The sequence below is a fragment of the Toxorhynchites rutilus genome, chromosome 3 (assembly GCF_029784135.1).
Source record: "Toxorhynchites rutilus septentrionalis strain SRP chromosome 3, ASM2978413v1, whole genome shotgun sequence".
NCBI lineage: Eukaryota > Metazoa > Arthropoda > Insecta > Diptera > Culicidae > Toxorhynchites > Toxorhynchites rutilus.
In genome coordinates this window covers 80,101,569-80,128,796 of record NC_073746.1, presented here as the reverse complement: position 1 = coordinate 80,128,796, position 27,228 = coordinate 80,101,569, and the positions used below count along the sequence as shown (strand labels likewise).

The 27,228-nt window shown below is 37.3% G+C and overlaps 1 protein-coding gene across 1 annotated transcript in view; it reads right to left on the bottom strand.

Annotated features, from left to right (window-relative positions):
- The window catches only part of LOC129776331 (neural-cadherin-like), a 48,653-nt gene that overhangs the window by 18,083 nt on the left and 3,342 nt on the right, over positions 1-27,228 (bottom strand). Inside the window, exons 4-8 of the mRNA XM_055781918.1 lie at positions 24,462-25,247; positions 24,169-24,402; positions 23,912-24,103; positions 13,743-13,933; positions 12,445-12,635 (exon numbers count right to left, since the gene is read on the bottom strand). Coding sequence (XP_055637893.1) covers positions 12,491-12,635; positions 13,743-13,933; positions 23,912-24,103; positions 24,169-24,402; positions 24,462-25,247 — 1,548 coding nt within the window. The 3' untranslated portion in view covers positions 12,445-12,490. The remainder of the gene's footprint in view (positions 1-12,444; positions 12,636-13,742; positions 13,934-23,911; positions 24,104-24,168; positions 24,403-24,461; positions 25,248-27,228) is intronic.

The following is a 27,228-nucleotide window of genomic DNA, read 5'->3' as shown; positions in this document are numbered from 1 at the left end:
AGTTTGGGTGTACACACAAGCTTCTGAAAAGGCCATCCATATTCCACGTGCAGAGTTTTAAAAATATTCGTGAAGAATTTACCAAACTTTCGGAATCTATAAGGAGGATTATCTACGTGAGCCTAAAATCTGTCAACATCTGTTCACGTGAAGTCTGAATAACCCCGAAGTAGGTATTTTAGTTGCGATTCGATCTGTTGTTTCATTCAGCCAGCTCGAATACCAGTTCCTTGACATCTCACATTGTGATGGCGTAGAATCGATTATCCAGCTGCAGCAAATGCTCCACCAGTTCTTGTTCCTAAGTAGTGGTAAAAATTGGATCAATGGATCCGAGCTTCATCGTCGGTGATTTATTGCCTTTGATTTGTTGGTGGTTCTAGGAAATCCAAAACTGACTGATGCCGTCCTGATGGACATGCCGTTATCCACTCCCGCCATATTCAGTTTATCCAACGTCCATTGCATCCGCGACGACTTCTTTATGTACTTTCGAGGCATTTGTGTATGAAGAGACGAGCAAAAAATGGTATCGTATTTGATTTGAAAATCATTCAATATCACAACGTGTTGCGCTTTTACCCCGTCGAGAATGGTCCGTCTTCCCGCCAGAGCACTTTTTGCATTATTTTGCATATTTACACGCATTTTATATTATATTTTACATACCTTTTCACGCAGGCAGAATCGGAACAATGTATTGAAGAACTGGGATACTGGTAGCTAACGGAATATACAGTTTTTGCTGGAGAAATCCTTATTTTGGTTACCTTGAAAATTAGATCGCTTGCAACAGCAATGGACGAAAACTTTGTTTTGTTTACAATTTTGATATTTCGTGCGCTCGAGTGTTGTAAGGTGCTTCGGAATAGCAAAAATATGCTATTAATGCTTCTTGCGTAACATATTCGCAAAATACTGAAGATTTCTAGACTTACCCCGTCTTCCCCTATAAACCTGAGTTATTTGAAATTCACGCAGAGAACCCAAACACGCATTCTATTAAAAAAAAACCAATTGTCAAAGTACTTTTGAGGGGCTCAAAATGAAAGAGGTGTAAGTGACATCATATATTGCTCTACATCGACTCTCTCTTTTGGTCATAACTTAGCTGCAAACACATTCCCAGCTGTATTTGACGGTTGTGTCCCATTCACCCGAATTCCATTCACCCGAAACACGTTTACCCGAAGCACATTTACCCGAATGTAACGCATACCCGAATGTAACAAATACCCGAATGCAGCATATACCCGAATGGACATTTATCCGAATGAACATTTACCCGAATGCGACATTTACCCGAATGGGATGTTTACCCGAATGAAGAAGGAAAAATTCCGACAAATCTGTTTATGAGTTTTGTCGAATCTGCTGTTAGTAAGTTACGAAGTAAACTGAGAAATTGTAAGGAGGAAATTCGAAAAAAGATGTTGAAGACTTCGCTGTGTTATTTTTAGAAATTAGTGTAGGCACAATTGATTCAATGCCAGTATTTCTCGAATTGTACTTCCCACGAAAAATACTTTTTGAATGGAAATGAAAGTATGAGACAAATATGATCTTTATATAACACTGATCAGAATTAAACATACAAATACAAATACAAATACAGTAAAATTTGTGTATTATTTGAATATATCCTTCTTTTGGGTAAGTGTCGCTTTCGGGTAGATGTTACATTCGGGTAATTGTTACATTAGGGTAACTGTCGCATTCGGGTAAATGTTACATTCTGGTAAATGTTACATTCGGGGTAATGATACATTCGGGTAACTGTTGCATTCGGGTAAATGTCGCATTCGGGTAAGTGTCAATTCGGGTAGATGTTACATTCGGGTAGCTGTCGCTTTCGGATATTTGTTACATTCTGGTGAGTGGAATTCGGGTCAATGTCTTTCGGGTAACTGTCACTCGGGTGAGTGGGTTTCGGTTGAATGTGACACAATCGTATTTGACAATGTGGAAGATAGTTCAGAATTTCATCTATAGTAAACTAAAATTGGAACGTTTTTGCTGTTGATTTATTAACTAAAGAAAAATTTGATGAAGAGAAATTGATCAAGTCGCTTACACTCATTTCATTCTGAGCCCCTAATTTCATTGTAGCGACTATTTTGGAAAATAATACTAAATATTTTTCTCATCGTTTCGAGGTTGGAAAACTGAGTCGTGGTGAGTCATTCATAAATGCAATCAACATGAAAATTCACATAGGAATTAAACACTAGTATTTCCCATATGCATTTACCTTCCTGAGCCGTACTGGCGAAAATGGTCGAATAAATTATGGAGACTTTTTTTAAACAGCAGACAATTTTTTTTTCTATTATAGTGACTTCCAAACACATTCCATTTTTGGAAGAATGTCGGGAGTGAGAATTGAACTCGTGATCTCTGCGTGAGAGGTATGGATGTTACCATTACGCCAGATCGCCTCCAGCAGACAATTGAAAAACTTGAACACCCCTCATTTTGTGGACTTGTGAGTATGGAACATTGATTCTATGTTTTCTTTTCATATTTTCTATTCAGTTAATGAAATACCATTGAAGCAAGAGGAACAACGTGTCTCAATTTTGTTTGCATATTAACAAAAATCAAAATATTCCGTTCCGTAAAATCGTTGAGAGTAGCTTCGGCTTTCTGATGCTTTTGATGCTTTTGATCAACGATAGTATTGAGACAGTAGATAATTTATAAATAACATAATCAGTTGGTATGTAACAATAACTTTGTTTCACCTATTTTTGACCGTTATACCCTTTAGGGATCTGTTGTCAGTGACTGGAAAAACCAGTAATTGTGAAGATTATTTTTTGATTTTATGTTCCCATGTAAGGCAAGTCGAGTCAAGTGAAGTCAAGCAGGTCAAGAGGAACTTCTGAAGAAAAATCTATGAGAATACCGAAATACCGTTATCTAAACGAAAAGTCACCGCAATTAGTGATTTTTTATGTGCATAAATTTCAATGTTTCGAAACTATATTTTCAAAATTTACATGATTCATATCATAAGAAGTGTTTTATCAATCATGCTCATAACACATGTAAATTTTTTCAAAAATATTTTTAAAAATGTTCGTTTCGGAATTTGTGTGAAAAAAATTTTAAGAAGAAATTCAGAAGCAAACAAAATTTAAAAATTTGGTTGAAAAATTCAAGTTTTCGTTATGAAAAATTTCACCCATGATTTTTTGGTTCGTTTATCTTAGCTTCATCTAGAAAATATAACATTAATGAACTCTCAGAACATCTATTTGTTTGTATTTGTACCGCTCACGCTAAAGGTCACGAGTTCAATTCTCTCTCCTGACATTCTTCCACAAATGGAAATAACGTGACGAACCAGCCAAAAGTTTTGAAAGTCACTATAATACAGAAAAAAAAACAATTTATTTTAGCTGTTGTTGCGCTTTATAGACCGGTAGAATCATCCGTTCGTTGTTCTCTAAAATATGATACCTCGCAGCCTTCGAACCCCTGATCACGGTTTTTTTTTTGTACCACAATTGATCTCTCAATGCAGAGAAGCTGTGGTTATAACAATTGGATGGGACATGCCACACAGCGCATGTCCCAATTATTTTATTTTAGGTAACGGAGGTAACCTCCAACATTCATCCCTTCGTTCAGTTTCTCCGAAGTAGTAAACTAAAGTCGATGTCAGATTCAGGAAATTCTCTCACTTGTAGCGTAAAAATGACGGCCTACCCTAAATGCAAACAAGAGTGGAATAATTTGTGTGCTAGAGCGTATGCTGATGTGTACACCTTGAGTGAAATCATGAACTGTGTGTTCTGAGTTAAAATCTCCAAACTTTATGAACTTTATTATTTTTCTCAAGTGGGTTTGGGCAAAACAAAAATGCATTATTTATAGTTTGAATATATCATTTTTTCAATTAAAATCAGATTTTGTACATACAAGAGAAATCATCACACACTGCTTCCAGCTCATAACAACATCGCGTAATGATTGAGGATTGTTCAATTGATAAAGCACAACTTTCCGGCAGCATTCATGTTTTCAGCTTCGCACCTTTCGATAGTTTATCTATCATTTTCCATTGCAAATCAATCAGACAAAACTTTTTCTTGCTGGATTCATTATTGGCTTATTTCCATGCAATCCCCATAGTTCAATGTTGCCCCACTATCGACTACCATTCCAATATAAGACGATGTAACTTGCCCCCCAGAATACGATTAAGCTCGTTCCTTGAGCCTAGATCCTCACTCATCACAGATCTCCGTGTGCTGTTGGTCGACTGTAAAACAACAGCAGCTACGTTTATTTTTCCGGGACTTCGAATAAACATTTCGGGTGAAACGCTTGAAGCAATATTTGAGGAATGGCGATGCTTTTTCTCATTTCATTACGCAAACAGTTTGATCACAACAGCAAACGACTAGCTCAGAGGTTGCAAAACCGAGCCAATAAGTAGGTATGAAAGTATGCGCCACTGTCGTTTGATGCGATACCGGAACGGATAATTCCAACGAACATTCGAGCGGCGAGTAAGTCTGAAAGTATATTATCGTTTCATGAGGAATGAGAACGAATAGTTCCTAGAAGTATCCGGAGCAAACCACATCAACCAAAAAGCGTCTGGGGATGAACTGTTCTAGGATGGTAAGTATTTGATTCCTTCCACCTGGACAACACGGAGAGCATCGAACTCAATTTGTCAACATTTGCATACCACAATAGTGAACATCATATTTCATCGTGAAAAGAAGGAATTGTTTTTTTTCCAGATTTGATACAAAATTTATTTACGAATCATAAAAAGTTAGTTGTTTTCATAAAACGTCCGTTAGAAATTGATATGGTCACGAAACTACTGGACGAAGCTGGTCAACATTCAACACCAACGCTCGGAAATCTCCACCATTGATACGAATGATCTCGAATGATTACTAACGATTACTAACTCTAAATCATCACATTGTCACGAGTTGCGATATGAGATGCGTTCTCTTCCATTCTATACGAAATTTCGACGGTATTTGACTAATAACTAATTTTAATATTTTATGTTCCATATTTACAAATGGGTTTCATATTTGATACTGTCTTAGACAGAAAAAATATATAGGTGTTTTTTCGAGGTGGTGAACATTTTTTATGTGGTAACGCTCCCTAAAGGACATGTTAACATTTTGCGGACCGCTCACGAGATTTCTCGTGTTTCGCGTTCCTTCTTTACGGACTTGTGTGAAATAAGCGGATGAAAGTTTTTGCTGCGTGCAAGTTTCTGTTCAACGACTTGTTGGATTTCATGAATAATGAATTATTTCAGTTGAAATAAATTGATTGTTTATCAAGTAACAACCTTCAAAATCATGCTCATTAGATAGAGAATTGAATCATTGATCTTTCCACATAATTCATTTTTTCTTGATCGTGACAGAGAAAAGTTATAGACTGAAACGTGAGCATGGGTCAATATAGGAAAATACAGTAGAACCCCGATTATCCGCGGAATAGTCGGGCTAGCTCACCGCGGATTACGAAAATCGCGCAATAAAAGACTAATAATTAGGTGCAAAGATAAAAACAAGATATTTGTGCAAGAAAACTATGTTTCATCAATGCAGAAATCATTAAACTATCCATCTGTAAGGTCGTTTACATCAGTAATCAGATAATGTGAAAGACATGACGAAAACAAAAGAACAAGACCCTACCGCTCTCTGGCAATTCCGGGAAGTTTTACAGAATTACAAGTGAACTCGCTTGCGCGGATAATCGAGGATCTACTGTATACAGAAGTTTGAAAATAAAAAAAAAGTTGTTCGAATAGAATTATCGAAGTTATTCGATAGATAAATATTTTACCTATCTTCCAGCCACAATCGGGAAAGGATCTGAGAAAAGTTATAAGCCAATTTGTATGGAAGAAATTAATTATTACGAAAGTTATTTGAAAGAACCCAACACACATTCCCGAGCTAGTACTTATTCGATATAGAATATTTCTATCCATCTTTATCAAAATTTCCATTGGTCGGAAAAGGGTCTAAGGAAAGTTATAGCCCAAAACCTATACAACTTGTATAAAGGAAATTAATTATTTTAAAGAAAATTTAAAAAAAAAATATTTGAAAGGACCCGAAACACATTTTTGAGATAATACTCATTGGATAGAGAACATTTTTTTAATAATTTTGAATTCGTATTTGATAATAAATAATTCAATAAATAATCACCGAAAAACAGTTTCGAAAACTCTAATAAATTCTATACACCCAGGATTTTTTTTTAAGCGGGGGATAGAATTTTGTTATAATTTGTCGCGGTACACCATAGTAGATTACCTTTGAGTATTTTCTCTTCATTTCATCTTTCCTATTGAGAATGAGGGAAAAAACTCATTTTTTCACTATAGCTTTTATAGTGAACCATATAGGAGAATTATCTTATTACTATCTGAAAAAAAAATCACACACATCTATAAAAGGCGTAGGAATACATTTAAATACGAATTATAATAGTACTGAATCTCTAAATCCTCCAAAAAAAATAATCCAATATTTCAAGATTTTTTTTAGTGCTTAAAATTTTTAGGAATTTTTTTTTGATTATATTTCTTGATATATCATACTAAGATGCACATTCAGTATTTTTTTAAATTTTTTATCTCGAAGCTATTGAGAATGGCATGCTACAAATTGAAATGACAAATTCTTACACCAGCAGTTCACACATATAAACAAGATACATTTCATGAGAGTGGCAAAAAGTTATGAGGAAAAAATTTTTTTGGAAAAATACTACAGTTGCAGAAAGCTTGAATTATGTTTTCGTTATTATTGATTGTATTTGTTTTTTTATAGCTTTCATGGTCTCGGGACTAAAGGCGCTATATTTTTCTATATTATTTCTAGAAAACTGAGGATTTATCACATAATATATCTCGAAACCAGGTAAGCGTTTCTTTTCTTTTTTGTGTTATGATTTTTCAAAATTAACCGATGGTCCGAAAAATTGTTTTTTTTTCTCATTTTTTCAACTACAAAAAATCATAACTTTTGATCTACTGGACCGACTCAGATGATCGACATATCAAATTAAAGCCTATGAGCTAGTTTGAAAAAATATTACACTCTGAATAAAAATGGATTTTGTTTTCGTAATTATTGATTATACTTGTTTTTTAAGCTTACATCGTTTTGGGACCAAGGGTGTCATATGTTTTTATATTTTTTCCTGAAAGCTGAAGTTTTTTCACATAATATATCCGAATACCAGAGAAGTGTTATTTTTCATTTTTAAGATATGATTTTTCAAAGTTAACATGTATTCAGTTTTCGTTCAATATTTCTATACGGCTGGACTGGATGTACGTGACTATAATCCAATTAGTTGGCAAGTGTGTTATTTTTACAAAAAAAAAAAACAAGCTAGTAGGCTTTAATTTAATATGTCGATCATCTGAATCGGTCCAAAAAAGAACCGATGGTTAGTTTGTACTATGGAAGTAACTAGAAATGGTTCATAATTCATTCTTGTTCTCGCGAGAACAAAAGGCGAACAAAAGGCGGGTCATATATCGCATTGTTCTTTTACTTATTGCAAATGAACAATTACGATTTTATATATATGCCACCAACCTTCTTTAACAATGCATAAAATCCACAATGCTTACGTGTAATTCAATCATGCACAAACACTCTCTTCCTAACAGTATAATGTGAAAGTCATGAAAGGGGAACTGACTATGTTTGACGAATAATTCATTCGACGTAGTCCTACGTCAAAAACAAGACACAAATGAGAGCGAAAAATGTTCCAATTCATTAGAATCTAATGCTTGCCAAGTTCAAACGATTGCTGCGCAATGAAGATACTGTTTTAATTAGACACTTTTAAAAATCTAACTTGTCTTTGGAATCTCAAAACTGGGTTGCTAGCAGACATGCAGTAAAAAAACATACTCAATATACTGTATCTGTTGAAATGTTCGATGAGTAAACTGCTCTCTCCCAGAAGTTTATAATAAATCAAGTACAGAACTGGTGAAGCAACTTTCATATCTCAAATCATAAGAACTAAAAGTTCAATCAATACAGTCAGATCCTCGCTTCAAAGACAATAGCAAGCACAGCGCAAACTCGATTATATAGAGTTTTTGATTTCTTTTCACTGTACATTATCAAATCCTGTATATAATCGAGACAAAAATTGTTTTATTTGTTTTTTTTCTGCATGTATTTTTGGTTTTTTGAAAATAAAAGAGGAATCTGATTTTTGATTCATCCCCTTAAAGTCAGAAAACACATTTCTCACATGGAAAAAAATAAATTTATCCAGATTTTCTCAGGAGGTGATAGATATTTGATGAAAAAATTTCTTCTACGCATATGCTCGAATTTCAACAATGACAGAGTTATGGTACTTTTTTTTTGTTTTGACTCTGTTGCCTCACACTGGCTCTACATTAAAATATACGCTACGGAAGACGGTTCTAATGCTTTCATTTGAAAGATGAGAAAATTTAGTACAGGATTTAGCAGTGAAACAACTAAATCAGTGGATTTCAATAACATTTTGGAAGTGAAAAATTTAAAAGTTAATAATTTTTAATGTGTCATTATTAATTTTATCCTAAAAATTTATATTAAACTAGATTGTTTCTATCAATTAAATTGAAGCTCTCTATCCGCTCAACTTCTATCTTTCTTAATTTTGCTGCAATATCGATATAAACAATTCTTGGTGAAAATGCATGCAAAATCTTCAAAAATCACGATTTTTACCCCACTATACTTGTAATAGCCACTTAAACTTCACCTAAACGTTAAAAGGTTACATTTCTTCTTGAAATAAATCATGTTTGAAATATAGAGAAAAAAAATTACAAACTGTATAAAATCGTGTCCAAAATTGTATATAATCTAATCACATACAATCGAGTCCGACCTGTACAAACTGTCTATCCGAAACTATCTGTCCAAATGGTCCTAAAAACCAATCCAAGTTATTCTAAAGCAGAAAAAAATTACAACAAACGGCGGAGTCATATATTAAACGTAACCGCATGCGTAAATCAAAATATACAGTGGAAATGAATCAGTTGAAAATATTGTAGGACATTGTATTAGCCAAACGATCTACACAGAAAAAGCTCATATCGTCAGCACTAGAAGCAACACAGAAACGTTGTAACGCGAACAAAGCTCGTATTTGAATTATCAATATCATCATAGAAAAGCTCAAAATCATCATGACAATATCATTGTAACCCAAACAAAGTTCATTCAAGCTATAGAGTAGTGCGGGGCAAAAGTGCGCATTGGCCTTTTTGAAACAAACGAGCATAAAAATTCAGCAACAGTGTATTCGTTTGACACAAATTCTTACTTTTTATCATATAACGTTGTTTTTATGCATAATCTTACGGAAAAACACCAAAAAAAAATAGTTTATTCCCAACTTTACATAAAACAACATCAAGTTCAATTGTCCCATGTCGATATTCTTTTCATAACTGTCCCACAATGTATTCCATATCGAATAAGTCGGTTCAAGTACAAGAATTTCATGTCACACTCTCAGCAGGCCTAATGCACTCTTTTCTGGTTTGGAAAAAGGAACTAATTCTCAAACAAATAAGAAAAAGTTTAACAGAACACGTGTACACCTTGTTAGCGAATACCTAATAACAATGAGATTTATATTCTGCGAAGGTGTTGCAGATCACTCATTTCTTCATATAACACGATGTTTCTATGCATAATCTTTCGGAAAAACACAAAAAAAAAAGTTTGTTCCCAGTATATCAAAAAACCATATCAAGTTCAATTGTCCCATGTTGATATTCTAGGCATAACAGTTCCACCATGAATTTTTAAACCAGTAATCAAGCTTGATTGATTCAATGAGGGGATCTCATCACATTTCATTAAACAATAGTATAGTGCTAATAAAAAACCCGGTGTATTGCTAAATTGAAATGCTTAAAGCTAATGGTAGACAAATATGCGAGAAAACTTTGATTGCGTTTTTCTTAGTTACTGATATTGGAACATGGGACAACTATGCGTAGAACGGCAGAGCAGATCACACATATAAACAAGATACATTTTATGAAAGTGGCAAAAAGTTATGAGGAAAGAAAATTTTTGCGTTGTTTTGATCTATTTTTTCAATTTTGGGGATGACGATTTAGTTACCTAAAATAACTGGAAAGTTCCAAACTACATTGTCAAGGAAACCTTCATTCTATAGTAGATAAAAGTGCGTATTCGTTTTTGTAAAAAAAAATTCAAGAGCTTTTTTTTCAGAAATTCGATCAGTTGAAAAATTGCGTGTGGGGCAGAAGTGCGCTGCGGTTGTGGGGCAAAAGTTTCAAAATTCTGTTTCAAATGTTGGACATTTTATATTGTTAGTCTCCTTCCTCCCAAAAATTGTGAATGGTCCATTATCATATTTCTAGGTGGCAAGAATCAATCAGCACATAACAAAACCATGTTCGACCATAACACCCTCCCTTCTCCAGCCATGAAACATCATTCAACACCCTTCTCCTCCCCACTGGGTGGTGCCAACACGCTCTAATAATGATGCTTCTTCCGCTGGTAATGATAAAGCATTTATTTTTGTTACAAGTTATCTCAGAAGCTCAATTCAATGAGTGCACACTTTTGCCCCCACTATGGGGCAATGATGATCGTATTTGTCATTTTGTCTTGAAATAGGTATACAGGTAAACTTCGATATAACGTACCCTCGATATAACGTACACATTTCCAAAGTGCAAAGGAATTTTTTTTTTGAATATTTTTTATCTGAAAGAACATCTGTGTTGTGATGCTAAAACATGGTTTGTACCTTTAATCAATCCCGAAATACAGCTGGTTTTGTGATTCCGGATTCTAAATGAATCAAGCTTTAATCAACAGTACGGAGGGAAACATCATGAGAAAGTCTGGCTTCGTCTTCTAATTGAATTTATTCATTAACTTTACTAAAATAGCAATACAATAATGTATTTTAGGCTACGTTTGTGAGTCCTTTATTATGCTTCGATATAACGTACAATTCGATACAACGTACAATTTTGAAAGTGAAATGTACGTTATATCGAAGTTACCCTGTATGTCTAATTACAAACAAAACTCGAGAAATTCTTTTACTACGTTTAGAAGGTAATATACATATATAGTTATAATTTGGTGAGCAAACTGAATTTTATTTGCATTTTCTTGAAACAATTAGGTGCGCACCTTTGCCCCGCACTACTCCACCATTATCAGCATAGAAAGCGAAACAATCATCTTCGCACAGATTTTTTTTTTCAAATTTCATATCTTTACGCCCATCCAAACGCGACACAATCCTTATTTTCCGGGTCGGTTCATCTGTGTGCCGAGTAGTAATACCAGCCGGTGCGTTATCAAATATACTAATGAAAAGCTAACATTTTTGTCGTTCTTTGTATAATTTATTGTTTGAAACTTTATTTTAACCTTTTTTTCTATCACTTTTCTTCTTAGAATAAACCACTTTATAAAAGGAGCCGTTCGTTTAATTGCACACGTAGCTCTGAGCCACTCCCTAAAATGAACCGTTTTGCCCATCTCTAGCTTGAACTGACGATTTCATAATTTCAAATGTATGGTTCACACTTTTTAACATTTTTCTGTACCACGCTTTTATGTATATCAACTTCGACCAAGCGTTTGTTGACACCTTTACATTTCAGAAAAATTAATTGTGAATGAAATAAAGTTTTACACAAAACAATTTCATGTTTCATTCCTCTGGTTCCCTTGACACCTTTGGAAGAAATAGTGTTAAAGATCACTCAATATTTATCATTGAGCGCATAATAATTTTTAGTGTTTAAAACTTATAACGTTTTTTTTATATTTATTACCAATCTTCTACATTCAGCAATTTACAAGTAATACATTTGCGTACAGCAGAATTTATGAAAACATTTTTCAATATCGACGAGAAAATTGTATTTGTTGATGCTTTAATACCGCTGTACATTAAACGACTTATTGAAATATCCCATCGTGCTCACAATGTGTTCGAGAGCGATGGAACCATTTGCGTGATTATATTTCCGCGAATGCTCTACCACTATCGACAGTCAACAAAGCGTTTGGAGAAGTAAGGGAGGGAAGATCATATGTAGATATGGAGCGCTAACCGCTAGCGCTAACAAAAAAAAACCGGGGAAGCTCATACACTCACACAGCTTAACCTGGGGGAGCAGTAATTGGATGATGTAAAGGGTGACAACGGAACGTTTCAACGGTAGCACGCAGGAAGTACAAAAAAGCAGCATTGGGAAGGTAGGTAATCCACAGGACGGGAATAACAAACAGAAAGCAAACAAAAAATGTTAGAGAAAGAAACAGTGGGAAACTAAAAAACAAAAAAAAACAAATGCTGCGCGACTGCGGGCACAAAAAAGGCACAGACCTGGCTTTAATGGAAACGACTTTTCCACCGACCGGCATATTTTCCTTCACGTAAATCGGACCATAAACTGTGTTGTCCCACACTGGCGGGTTGTTCGCCCGATCGACGACGTCGATCTGCACCTCGACCGTACGTGACAGTGGCGGGTATCCCTTATCTTGGGCCATCGCCTCCAGCTTGTACGTTTCGCGCTGTGAATTTTGATGTGTGACGGGGAAAGTGTTCGCATGGTTTTTTTTGTAGTGTTTAAGTGCGTATGGGCGAATGGTTGGGTGTGTGGGTGTGCGGTGTGTCCACGCGGAAGGACACACGAGCGAGGGGATGAGTATTTAATCAGACGGGGGAACAAAAAAACACCAAGCGGAGGGAAGGCCCGTAATTACAAAACGTGTCACGTTGGTATATCCCGGTCCCGGTCACAAAAATCAGTTTGACGCATCACAAAAATTGCGTGTTCGATCCGGGGGTGCGTTTGCGGGCAGGTCAATCGAGGCACAGCGGTTGGTGTTTGTGGCGAGCGGTGGAAAAAGTAGAGCAAAAAACAAATTGTTGATAATCAAAAAAGAGTACGATTTTCAATTACTGAGATTGAGATAGCATTTGATTCTCGGGGGTAAAATTGTTCCATAATGAGATGGCAGCAAGTACAATGAGATTGAACGATTACAAAAAGAAAACGGAAAATATAAAATAGGTCATTTGAAAGTTTGCCGGTCTCGACAAACCAAAAAAAAATGTTGAACGACGCCCCGGTGCAGTTTAATGGTCACGACGATTCGTGTTGGAGGAGGAAAATAGCAGCAGTCTGGAGCAGCAAGATGGTTTCTGGCACTAGCTTTTTTGTTTATTATATTGTTAGTGGGAAGAATTGTTATGAAATATTACTCAAGGAAGGCTACAAATTGCGGCAAAACAGTTCCGCTCGTAGAAAATTTCTCCGTCAAAAATCGAGTTGAAGAAATGTTCTGCGGTGCGAGAACACGAGATTAGTAGTATTCTAGCCAGGGAAGCCATTGTGACTTCATCGTTCACAGTTCACAAACGCTTGGATAAATCAGAATCCACCCCAACCACGCCCAAGAAAGGGGGTGTGCGTTACCGCGTGTTACGTTCCATCCACCCACCCAAGTGGTGGGCGGTGGTAGAAAAACGATGAGAATCACAACGGCTTCACCACTACCAGCAGATCGATCGCTGAATAACGGCGCATAGCTGTGCGCGTGTGAGTGCGAACGCGCGATTGTTAGTCGAGACACCGCGTAACGCACTCTGCACGGAGTGCTAGCGTTTATACCAACCTTGCTTTGATCGATGTAACTACTGTACCGACAGTGACATTTTCTTTAATGTGTATGGGGCCATATACACTGCGATCCCAAATCGGCGGCTTATTGTTCCGATCGACCACATCGAGCTCGACATCAACGTCGGCGGTGGAGGGCGGATCGCCCCGGTCGGAGGCGTACACTTTAAGGCGGTAGCGTTCACGCTGTTCACGATGGGTTTTACATAGAATTTTTTGTTTTGTGTTCAAACGTTTTGCCATGATCGATCGATTTTTGGTTTTTGGTTCGAATTTTGTTCGGTTTTCGTACGTAAACGGTGATATCGAATTTGCATAGATTAATGGCGGTTTGCGAATCGGTTGGTTGAATTCAAACGAAAAAATCATAGAAGAAAAAGAAAACAATGAAAGAAAACACAAATTAAAATGGTTATATGATGGTACACATGGCTGCTAGTTAAGACTAATGATAACATACAACTAAAAGATAACAACTAAGCAAAAGATTTAAGTCTAATCCTATGATATACATGAAACAAAAGCTGCGAAACATAAACATGATAAAGAATGAACTGAGGTTGGTTGTATTCCTGACATCTGATTTGGATGCTGTATTTACGATGAAGAAGGAGATTGTGTCTCGGATGAAACATGCGTATTTTTGGCCGAAGCTTCCTCTAGTCACCACTTGAGGGGGCGCTTCGAATTTTCGAATTTTAAATGTTTTCTTCCTGTATCTTAAGTGTGTTAGGTGGGACAGTGCGTGACGTGTGACAGTGTTGGCAGTATTTCGTTCTGTTGACATGTCAGCTAAAGGGCTTAAATAATAGCAATAGGGTAAAAGAAGGTAAATAATATTAACGGGAAAACTGTTGGAAAATGATTTGACACAGAGCTTTTTCACCGCAAATGACGATTTTTTTCATAAATTTTATTCTCGTTTTTTCTTTATTTGGCTCAAATTTTGCAAACACATATTAAGGACAATTTGCATCATCGGTTTTCCATTCTGACTCTAGCCTTACTTTTGAAGAGAGCCTAAACAAAAATTGCTTGAAAATGTAAAAAAAAATACATTTCAGAAACGGTTGATCCGATTGATTTGGTGTATTCCGCAATGTTTTAGGTTATTATTGGAGCTATATGGAGAAAATATGCACTGCTAAAAAAGTGACTCCAACTCAACAGCGAATCCAATTAACCTTATCAACCAGCTTTCAGGTGGTTCCTAGAACGTTCCGAGTTCAAAAAACGTATGAAAACGAAAGTTATGGATGGTTCATTGTGAGAGTACGCATAGCATTCTGCATTTCTGGTACAATTTGCGATGAAGTGCTCCTCTAATTTAGTCCAAATTTTGATCGATTGGCTAGAAAAAAAACGGCTATACGTATCAATATGAAACGTTTACAGATGTATAGGGAAATACACCATGCTAGAAATTTGCCTTCAAACATTAGAGCTTACTCAAATATTTGCAGAATTACAACAGATTTTGTAAAGTACTATAAATATCCTGTGTTTGACACTTTTTTGAAATCGATGTAAAAAATTGAAACATATTTTTGCTCGTCAAAGTAACAAATTATTGTTGTGCAGAAACTACTGGAGTTCTCGATTTTTTTTTCATTGGAGTTTCGATTTGCGGTGCGATGATTATTTATTAAATTATTTATCATCAAAGATGAAGGAGTGATTTTTCATTCAAACTTAAAATATCCCTGTATGGAAGGGTCCCAATGGAACGTTCTAGGAACAAAATGAAAGCTGATTGATAAAATTAATTGGATTCGCTGATGAGTTGGTTAGCAAAAAAAAATGTGTTAGACCACAATTTTTTTGTAAAAACAGAAAAAAAAACTATTTTTTATTTCTTCCTGGAATTGTTGTCCACTTCACCTACACACATCAAGATAAAAATGTGTACGCTTTAAAATGATGCATATTCCATCGATATGGGTTGATTTCTCACGGAATGACAGCATGTCAAAAATCACTTAAAATTTCCGTCTTCGCACTCTGCTCCTGACTTTTTTTTTGTCGAGTGTATATAAAAAATTGCAGCGGGCAACTAATGAAATTTATTTCACAGAGCGTCAAAATGAAAAAACAATGGACAAAAAAGGTAATTTAAAAAAAACGTTGGATTTTTGAAAACTGTTGTAATGTTTCTCACCATTGTTGTTAGACCCAATTTTATGGAAATACGCACAATTTTCAGTCGAGAAAATGTACGGAAAAATGTTGCTAAATGCTACTGTTTCTGAGATACAGTGATGCTAAAATAAAATTTACTGAAAATTCTCAACTTTCGATCGTTTTCGAATGTTTTAGTAGTCTTTCTAACCTAGAAGTAAATTTTCCTTGAAGAGTAGATCATTTCCGACTGTAATGCTTGAGTTGATTTAGTAATGCAGTTAATTTTTATGGTGTGAGGTTGTGTAAAAAATAATTTTATAACAAATCTCATAATTTTGTTTATTGTTCAAATTTCAAGAATAATTTTCTCAGAAAACAATCTTCTGATGTTTGAATTGTTTTGGATGTTGCAACAGATAACATATATTACTTATTGCAAAGTGAATAAATATGATATTAAATTAAATACATGTTTCATTGTCTTGAATTGATTCAAATACATTTCACAAATTGATTGCTTCGTGATTTTTTTTTTATGAACCAATAATACTTTTATCCTCCATTTTTTCATATTCATCCCCTTTGCAAGAAGTAAAATTTATTATGCGTTGCAACATCCAAAACTATTCAAACATGAAAAGATTATCTTCTGAAAAAATTGTTCTCGAAAAATAAAGAAAAATTATAAGATTTTTTTTTTTTTTTATCTTCGCTTATTTTTCGTCGGCCTATTTCCGCCACTTCAGTGCCAATCACCGACATCAGGGAGGCGACTCCACCTGTTCCTACCTATCAGACTCAACAACTCATAAGCCGGGCCAACTTCTTTTACTTCCCCTCCGAAGGAAGACGTAACCAGAGATTTTTCGCCTCAGAAAATCCCAACGACGCCAGCTGGGATTGAACCCAGGCCGATCGGATTGTGAGGCTGTTACGCTAACCACACAACCACTGGCGCCGTCAATTATAAGATTTGTCATGATGTATTTTTTTACTCAACCATATACCATAAAAAATTACCACTTCACTTAATTAATTCAAGTGTTGTAGTCGAAAATGATCTACTCTTTCAGGAAAATCTACTTTAAGGTTAAAAAGTCTCGAAACACATTCGAAAACGACCAAAAGTTGAGAATTTTCAGTGTTACGTACCCTGCTTAGATAGCGGGGCTAAAAATAGATTAAAATAATCAAAAACAAAATAATGCCAGCAGGAGGAAACCACATGTTTCGTTTCCTTTTGTTCAATTGTTCTTCAATAGCTCCCAAGATAAGCGCGCCAGAGATAGCGCATTAGACAAAGGAATAGAAGTGAATATTTATTTGCCGGCAATTAGCTAGATGTTTCCCCCTTTAACCTTTTTCATGCAAAGCATGTTTTGATAAGACCCAAGGCGAGGGCGCTGTTGGGCCACCCGAGAGGTGATAAAAATTGTTTTGTTTTGGCCTCGCTTTTTATCGCACATGGAATGAGCGCGAAGAGCAGAGCAGGGATAGGGCAAAGAAATAAAAGTGTTTATGTAGGATCCCACGCGGGTGGCGTATTGGAGGATGATAACAGGAAAGTATAGATAGGGATTCCTTTGCTGGCAATCAACAAAGAGATAGGTCGTAAAATCTTCAACACATTGAGCCCCTTTAGCGAGAACGAAGGACGGAAACAAGTGGGATGAATTTTATGTAGCAAATAGGCAGGCAGGTAACCGGTGCGGTTTCGGTTATCTGAGTAGGAAAGGGAGATCTTTTCTATTATTTTTAATTTTAACCCGAGGCCAAACATTCTCAAAAACAAAAAGCCCAATAGCATGTTCATGTGCTGATGGCCGATCAAATAAACTAAAAAAAACTCAAAAACAAAAACTAGAGAAATTTAGATTCCGTACCGTACATTTAGTAAATCTTATTTTAAAATCGCTGTATCACAGAATCGGTAGTATTTAGCAAAATTTTACCGTATAGCTTTTTGACTGCAAATTATGCATACTTCCGAAAAATCCGTGCTAAAAACAATTAAAAGAAACATTTTACAAAATTTCAAAAATTCTATTTTAAAGAAAACATAACTTTTTTGTTCATTATTTCTCCATTTTGGGGCACTGTGCAATAAACTTCATTCGATTTCGTTGCAATATTTGTTATATATAAATAAACTATCAAAAATAAAAAAAAACACTTTTTCTCAAAAAATAGATTGAGTTTTAAATGTTATTTTTGTAATTTAATTAAAAAAAATAGATTTTTGACGGTGCTTATTTTCTCCATATAGCCCCTATAATACCTAATACATTGCGGAAGACACCAAATCAATCGGATCACCCGTTTCTGAGTTATATATACCTTTTTTTTGTAAATTCTCAAGCAATATTTGTTTAGGCCCTTCTCAAAAGTAAGGCTAGTGTCAAAATGGAAAACCGATGATACGAATTATCATTTTTGGTCATAAAGAATGCGTCTGCCAAATTTTAGCCATATCAAAAAAAAACATAAAAAATCGACCTTCGAATTCAGATGGAATCGCTCCACAACAAAAAAAATTAATGATGTTCAAAACGGTTAACACTAACGGATCTCAGTTAAAATTTCTTTAACGATTGGCTACCACAGATGAATTTTTCAAGGACTATTTACGAATGATCGCTAATGAACATAAGGTTAGGAATTATATCGTGATAAACAGATAGCGATAAACAGTGACAAACTGATATTGTTATTCGCTCGGACTGCTTGGTATTTTTATGAGCTTAGCTTAGCTGTACAATCCGAGTTTTGGGCTACTTACGGGGTAGCATCCCTTCGATTGTTCAATTTGTTCAAAGTCCCGGATGGATACGGTTGATAATTTACCAAGAACAAAAAAAACGAAAAAATTAAGAACGCAATAGAATAAACAAAAACAAACGGAAGAAGGTGCAGTTAAATCGATAACTTAAGTACTAAGGGAAACTCAAGGGCACAATCAACATAAATCAGATGCAAAATGTCGTCTCGGTTGTGGTTGTTGAGAATTCAAGAAGTTTGTTCAAGAAACATTGAAAAGCCCACAGCATTTTTCAATCTTCCTTCCAGGCATTCATTATCACTTAATGTCAAGCAGAACTAAAGTCATTATCTTCTGTTGACATGCAGGAAAAAGGAAACAGGGGATCGCATTCCAACTGAAACATGTTCGGATAACCTAAAAATTAACGCTCTAAAATTATCACTGCTCACAGGTGTGTGTATTCTTATGTATATTTATATATAGTTAGTTCCGAGGGATTTTGAAGAGAGAGGGTTAGGAAATGTGAGTTGAAACGAAACGATCACAAAATAAGAGTTGAGAATAAAAAAAAAAACATTAACGAAAATCAAAAACAATTTTTTTACTGTGCGCAAAAAACCGCCTCTCGCTGTCGCGCTACGTTTCCGACGAAGCTCAAAAATGTTGCGTGTTTCAAAAAATTTCTTTTCCAGCGTCCAGCTACGCCCCATTACAACATGTTGTGAAAATGTCACCCGCGTTAACTACAACTATCGAAAAGTTATTTAAAAAGGAAAAAACAACGTCCAAACGGAGATTTTTTGCTAAAAAAAAATGGCATTCCCCGTCGTTAAACATATAAATATATATTTATTTGGCAAAAAATGTGTGCCTCTTGATGCTTGCAAGTGCTCCTGAATGTTGGATTGGAAAATACACCTCTATCCGTTTCCTAAAACATTTAGTGATCAGTATAACGTTTTCGAAAAAATATGGCGCCTTCACCAAAATATCAAAAATGCTTTATTTTGGAACGCCCAAAACGGGAAGAGCAATGAACAAGTCTGATTTTGGGTGATGTCACGATACATAAAATTTATTGTAAATTAGTTGGTTTATTCTTTGGTCACCTTCCCCCTAAATCAAGCGGTTTCATTGCTCTCCCTCTGAAATAAAAATACAACCGAATTCGAAAACAACTAAAGACAATAGAAACTGCAAACTTGGTGCCGAAGAACGAGAGGATCCCGAAACGCGTTGGGATGCGATATTACACGACCAACATACTCATAGTCACAGATAATCACAAGACGTAACTCAGTGGTGCGCTAGAAAGGTTGGTAAAGTAACAAAACCAAAAAGGGCATGTGAAAAATACGGTGCATTTGAAATTCAAACGAAAACTGGTGCCAGAAGTGCAGAGAGACTGTGTGCTTTCGATTTACTTTGGGTGCAATAGTGCGACACTAGCAAACGGTGCACAGGTAGACCCCCCAGGAGTGACTCCACATTTTCACCCCCGAGGGCGGAGGCGAGTGATAGATCCTTGCGACGCTATACAGAAGAGTAAGTAAAGTGCAGCTAAACGTGAGGTATAGCAAAAGTAAAACAAAAGTGGTGCTGAAAAGTTAAGAAGCAATATGCTATAGTTAGTCGCCGATGGTCATCCTTCATTGGTTACATATCCGAATCACTCGTGGTATAAATAAAGCTGGAAATGGGTTATATCTGTGGTATAACCGCAAGGTTGACGTAGGACTACTGTTGGCTGATCAGTTGTTTGAAGTTACAAAAGGGTTTCAAAAACGAGTGCGTTACGTTGAACCACTACAAGTTGTTGAAATCCTAAAAATCTATAAATACCTGTTTGACATTTGATCTGACAGTCATTATTAATATCAGAAACGCTCAGCTGCTTTCTGTGGCATCGGTGTTTTCAGCTTGTTTGCAACGGTTTATTTCCTTAAGCGGAAGCCTTTTACAATGCTGGCGTTTCCTTGATCGCCTTCTTAGCGGTTCCATACTTCTTTCCGGCTGACTTCTTTTTGGTCTTAGGGAGAAGCTTGAAAAAACGCGACGCACGAGTACCCTTCGTTTGCACAAACAGGCTTTTCATGAGACCGTTCATCAGCGTTTTCTCGATGAACTGAAAGGTGTCCCACATCAATTTGCGTCACGAAAAAAACGCTGTAGAAAATTAGCCATTGGATATTTTCGCTTGAAAATTTGGGTAGGAGTAGTTTAGAGTGTATTGCTTACACTGTATTTTTATCGCTGTCAATTTTTCGAAACAGGCGTCACCAGAAAAGCAACGTCGCGAATTGATTTCGCGCAAGCACCTGGAAAATTCTCAACTCTCTCATTGGGACATCGGAGAACAACTCGGAATCGGGCAGTCAACGGTGAGTCGTGTGATCAAACGTTACTACGAAGCTCTGAGCATTGAACAGAAGGAGAAATGCGAATGGATGTTCTATTAATGATCAGGATCACACGCGTATCGGAAGAGCGTTTAAGCGGAATCCCAATAGTTCGGTCAGAGATGCGGCCAAAAAGTGGAATTTGTCCAAGTCTTTCGTTAAGAAGGTCAAGGACCGGAAACGACAAAATACGATGGTCACGTGCCCGTAAACTGTGCGCCCAGATGCTGACGAGCCTCATTATCTCATCATGGATGATGACACCTACGCCAAAGTGAACTTCCGGCAGCTTCCGGAGCTACTGTACTTCACCGCCCAGCACAAGTTTGATGTTCCTGAGGAAATAAAGAAGCAGAAACTTTCAAAGTTTGCCAACAAATATATGATATGGCGAGCGATATGCTCATGGGACAAACGAAGTGCGCCGTTTGTGACTACCGAAACTGTAAACGGGCAGATCTACCTCGAGGAGTGTCTACAGAAGCGTTTGCTTTCTCTGTTGAAGCAACACGAGGGCTCTACAATCTTCTGGCCAGATCTTCGTACCACTATTCAAAGGATGTTACTTTCGTACTTAAGGAAATGACACCCCCCTCCCCCAACGCACCGGAACTAAGTCCCATTGGAAAATACTGGGGTATTATGAAGCAGCACTACGGAAGCATCCCAAGAAGGTCAAATCTGAGGAAAACATAAAGAAAAAGTGGGGTTTTAGGTACAGAAGAAGCTGCCGCCAGATATTGTACCGAGCCTTATGAGTGGAGTTAAGGGTAAGGTGCGAGCATACGGTTATGGTATTGAAGTTGAATGAAATAAATATGCCTATAGCTTACTAATGGGTTATATTTTATTATCTGAAAGTTTGAAAAGGCTCGGTCAACTAGGTAATTTTCTACAGCGTTTTTTCCGTAGTGCAATTTGATAAGAAACACCCTTTATGGGGATAATTTAATCCAAATTCCTTCTTTAAAGACACTTTGTCGTTTGACGAACCGTGTTCGCTTTCAACAACATCAAACGACGTTATTGGTGGATATCCGAGCGGACACCTGTTTTTATACAGGTTTGTGTGATTTGAATAGTATGTTTTCAAAGCAATTTTCATACTATTGAAACAATTTTTCGAGTCAATGAGTAACAATCACATAAGTCTTGGACATTTTATCTTTTGTCCAAAATGATTACGATATCATTTCGTTGAGCCGGAGCAGAGTCATTAACACTCAAAGAAGGAATCGATTCCTCCTCGGAAATAATCAGCACAAATAATATCCCTCTTTCCACTAATTAGAAACGACAACCGATCGCGGCATTTGTAAACAAATGATTTTGTAACAGCTGCTTTCATCAATGTGATGCAAGAACAGACACTTTAGTCATCCGGGAAATGAAAAAAAAACCCACGAACGACCAATAGTGACGATTAAAAAAAGATTCCAATCGAACCGATTCGACGACGCTTGGTGGAATGGAAACTGAAGAGCTACCTCACCAAAAATCGATCGATGATCAGCGACATTAACAAAAAAGCGACTTCAGTTTGCGAGGGACCATGTCAACAAGCTGCTGAAGTTTTGAAAGTGCGTTATTTGGTCGGACGAATCCAAGTTAGAACTGTTGAACATGAAAAGGCAACTCCGAGTGTGGCGGAAGAGCGACGAGGACCTCCAGGACTGGCATCATTAAGCATCTGCAAATTAGCGCAGGTCCACGGTATTATGACTGTCGATAGTTACATCAACATTTTGTGCGAGATTTTGGAAGAATTCATGCTGAAAATGGGACCGAAGGATAAGTGGACCTTCCAGCAACATAACAACCCGAATAATAGTGCGAAAAAACAGCAGCATTCTTCCGATCGGCCTATACCCTTAAACTGTCCCAAAATTATTTTTTTGTTCTTCGAAAAAATAAATCAACAATACTGAAATGCCAAAATGGTCTACCAATTACCTACTTTTACGTAGTATTGACTGGGATACCGAAAAATATGAAAAAACTTTTAATGTGATATTCCGTGATTTCGAAAGTGGGGTGGATTTTTTTGCGTCCATCACTGTATAACTCGTACATATTTTATCTTGGTTATCATACTATTTCGTTCAGGTATTAGCCCCCAAATTCTTGTTGTTCCGGTGTAACGCTCTCGTTTTCGAAACATTCCACTTACACCCCAATATAGAAATGAAAAACGTAGCCCTACGTCGAAAGTGCATATAATAGCTGTAATAGTGACCACTTGAAGCGACCATTCCGTTTATGAAGCTAAAGCAAATCCGAGATGCTTTCTCGGTGTCCGTCACCAGATGTCTCTGTCTCTGATGTTACAAGCAAAACTCGCAGCTTCCGAAAAACGCGCGTAAAAATATTCGTCGACACAAACACAAACGCAATAATCACTTCAGTGGTGGAAAGCTTTATCATATGTAATTATCTAATATTTGCTTCAAACACAACACACAACTTAAATTTCGTAAATTATACATGTACAGAAAACGGTGCAGTTATTGAACACAAAAAAATTAAACAGATATTTGTTCATAACTGAAATGAAATAGAATTTTCACAGTACAGCTTCATCTGAGGCCAAGTACATTGTTTCCATTGGAAATATTCGGAATCAAACCGTGGTTCAATCAAATTATACTTTTTAATATTTTGTCTGCGGCAGCCATATTAACTAACTCTCAGGATGTACCTTCGTACTCTTAAAAACAACTTTATCTTGCGATCCTAAGAAACAAACAGGTCAAATTCTAAAACCAAAAACTTATGGTATCTCATATCTTCATAATAAAAACCATGTAGTGTGAAAACAAATTCATCGTATGCGTGAGGATTAGTAAAATCAAGCCAACCGAGAAGGGCTACGAAAACACTTACGTCTAGTGGCTTCTTCAGCACGATCCACCCGGACTCCGGCTGGATCTCGAAATACTCGAGATCGTTCGGACTGTGGGGTGCACTGAGCGTGTACACAATCGCCCCGTTGTTGTCGGCGTCCTCATCGGATGCCGACACCCGCAGGATGTTCGTTCCGATGCTGGCATCTTGTTTGACATTTTCGACGTATTTCTACAAGAAGAGAAACCCACATCAGTGATGCAGCGATCAACAACGATCCGCCCAACCGAAATTACCTGTCGATCGAAGAGCGGAGGATTGTCGTTCACGTCGGTGATTTCAACGGTAAAGGAGCAAACCCCCTCGAGACTGGGCTCGCCCTGATCGGTAGCTTTGACGGTAACGGACACAAACTTGCCGTCGTCACCCTCTCGATCGAACACTTTATTGGTGGACACCTCGCCCGTTTCTTCATCCACCGTGAACTTGGTGCCCTTCTGATTGGGTTGCTGAACGATTGAGTATTTAACCTAACAAAGAAGAAATCGATTAGTGGTGTACTTCCACGTAGCGTGCACACGAATCCTACCTGTCCATTCACCCCCTTGTCCTCGTCGGTCGCTTGCACCTTGATCACGGGGCTTCCGTTCGGGGCACCCTCCTCCACCTTCGGGTAGTACGTGCCGCAGTCTTTGAACACGGGCTTGTTGTCGTTGACATCGGTTATGAACACAACGACAACAGCTGTAGATGTATGAATTGTCGCATCACCATTGATACAACAGGACCCATCATCCATAGCTGTCACATTCAGCTCATACTTGTCCCGATCGAGCGAGATTCCTTTATTGTGCAACCGGATGACACCGGTGATCTCCTCGATCACAAACTGCCCACTGCTGGTGCCGCCCCCGACGAACCCGAACCGCACATTGTCACCGTCCTTGTCGGAAGCCACCACCGTCGTGACCAGTGTGTTGGGACCCGCGTTCTCGTCCACGTTCGGGGTGTACACCTGCTGGGAAAACTTGGGCTCTTCGTCGTTCTTGTTTTTGGTGTACACGCGCACGGTAGCGGTACCGGTCTTGGCCGGTTCACCCTTGTCCTTAGCCGTCACCACGAACTCGTAGTACGCGTTGTTGTTGTCCGCATCCAGCTGCTTGTTGTTCACAATGATTCCGTTCGAATCGACGGCAAAGTGGTCGTCCGAAACCAGATATTCAATTTCCGCATTCGCTCCCGAGTCGGCATCCATGGCTTTCACCTTGAGAATGCTGGTACCCAGCGGGATGTCTTCGTCCACGTTGTGGGCTTGGTAGTCGGGCAGTTCGAACTTGGGTGCGTTGTCGTTCACGTCGGTGACACGGATCGTGAGCTGGAATGGATGAAAAGAGCTTTGTTATTATCGCTGCTTTTCTAACGATGTTGGATTTAAGTAATTCGGTGCCCCAAAAAATTACAGAGAAAGGTCATGGTGAAAAAATAACAACTTTTGTATATTACTACAAATTTGTTATGTTTGCCTATACGCCCCTCATACTCTGAAAAAAAAAAATATTTTCAAAACAGAAGTGTTTTATTAGCGCTTTGAAATTCTTCGAAATGTGAACTATCCAAAAAACACATTCTATTAGGTTGGAAGTTCAGAGTGTTTTGTCTTGCTGCTGATTCCCAGATGATACTGACAGTTTGCATTAACCCATTTTAGGCCCAAAAAAAACATAATAAAATGTAAAAATATGTAACTTTTCTACAGTATTACTTTGATAAAAGAACATACATTGTGATGTAGGAAAAAAAACCAATTGATTGAACCTCCTACAAAACCAAAAAGGTAGGTTTTACCCAATGTTTTTGTTTGGCGCTTTTTTGATGTTTTGTCATTTTCCGGGAAACGGAAGAACGGAAAAAAATAATTCTTGAAGTTTGGGATTTCTGTAACGCCAAAATACAAAATTACACTAATGGCTTTTGTGAAAAAAATAATTTTTACAGCTTGGTCGTTAATGGGTTAACCGTTTTCACCTTTTTTTTTTTACGAAAACTCTGAGCATGTCGAAGGAATAATTTTGTACTACTTTCCACCATAATTTTGCTTTTTGTGAAGCTTGAATGATTTTGGAGAATGTCCGGTTCAAGAAATTTTAGCCTGATAGATGTCCCGGAGCGGTCAATTTACAGTAATCCAGGATGGCAATCTGACGGCCAAGTAGGAACGCTTCGATGAATTCTGGCAGCTTCTGGGACAAAAGTTCACAGTTTAAAGTTAAATTCTGCTGATAAATTTTATAGAAAACTCTCACATTTGCAGCTTCGGACAAAATATCCAGACTTTCAATACAAATAAGACTATGAACTCAAATATCTTCATTTGAAAGTACCGTACATACAATGCATCAAAACACACCACACCATGCTCAGTCACATTCCAATGGAATCGTGACAACGGAGTGAATTTTCTAGAAAATTGCCTCAACCCACCAAAATTGGTCTAAACTTTGCTGAATCTTGAAATATTGAGTAGCTAATGGAACCAGAGGCAAGACAACATGCATTGCTATAGAAAGATGAGCTGGTGGAATGAAATGGCCGGATTTATGAAAAACTGGTACCATCTGAAAACCAAGACACAAACAAAACCAGGAACTCGAAAATGTATAGAGAGGAGTGCTTGCAGAAACGTCTTCTTCCATTTATTACGGCTCAAAATGTTCCGGTGAAGTTTTGGTCAGATTTGGCACGCTGCCATTACAGTCGAGAGGTTCAGTGGGACACGGGGTCGATTACATTGAAAAAGATCTCAATCCTGCAAATTGGTCCCAATTCAACCCAACCGAGAAATATTTAGCTATTGTTGAGTGGAAATCGAAGAAGGGTGCCAGATGGACTCGGGATACTGCAGACATGAAAAGATCGTGGAATAAAATGGCCGCTAAGGTTGACCAACAGAGAGTCCAAACTTTACTACATCGTCGTAGACTTTCGCCTATTCAGAATGATTCCCTGTACAATTTATTATCAGAAAAGCACATGATCTTCTCTAATGGCAGCTCGGAATCTTTTCGATATAATTACATCGGCCTACCGCAAGGCTCCTGCCTAAGTCCCTTTTTGTATAGTTTTTACGTCATTGATATGGATGATAGTCTGAGACAACTTCCAGACGATGGAGTTATATCCATCACGGGTAATATTCCCGGCGTTCACGTGAGTTGTCAAACTGGGTATCAAACTTTCTACAGAGAAAACCGAAATTGTTGTTTTTTCGTGAAGTTCGTGAAGTTGGATCTGATAGTTCTTCAATGACGGTTCATTCCACTGGCATTATCAAACAGCTAGTGCTCTGAAAGTTAAAT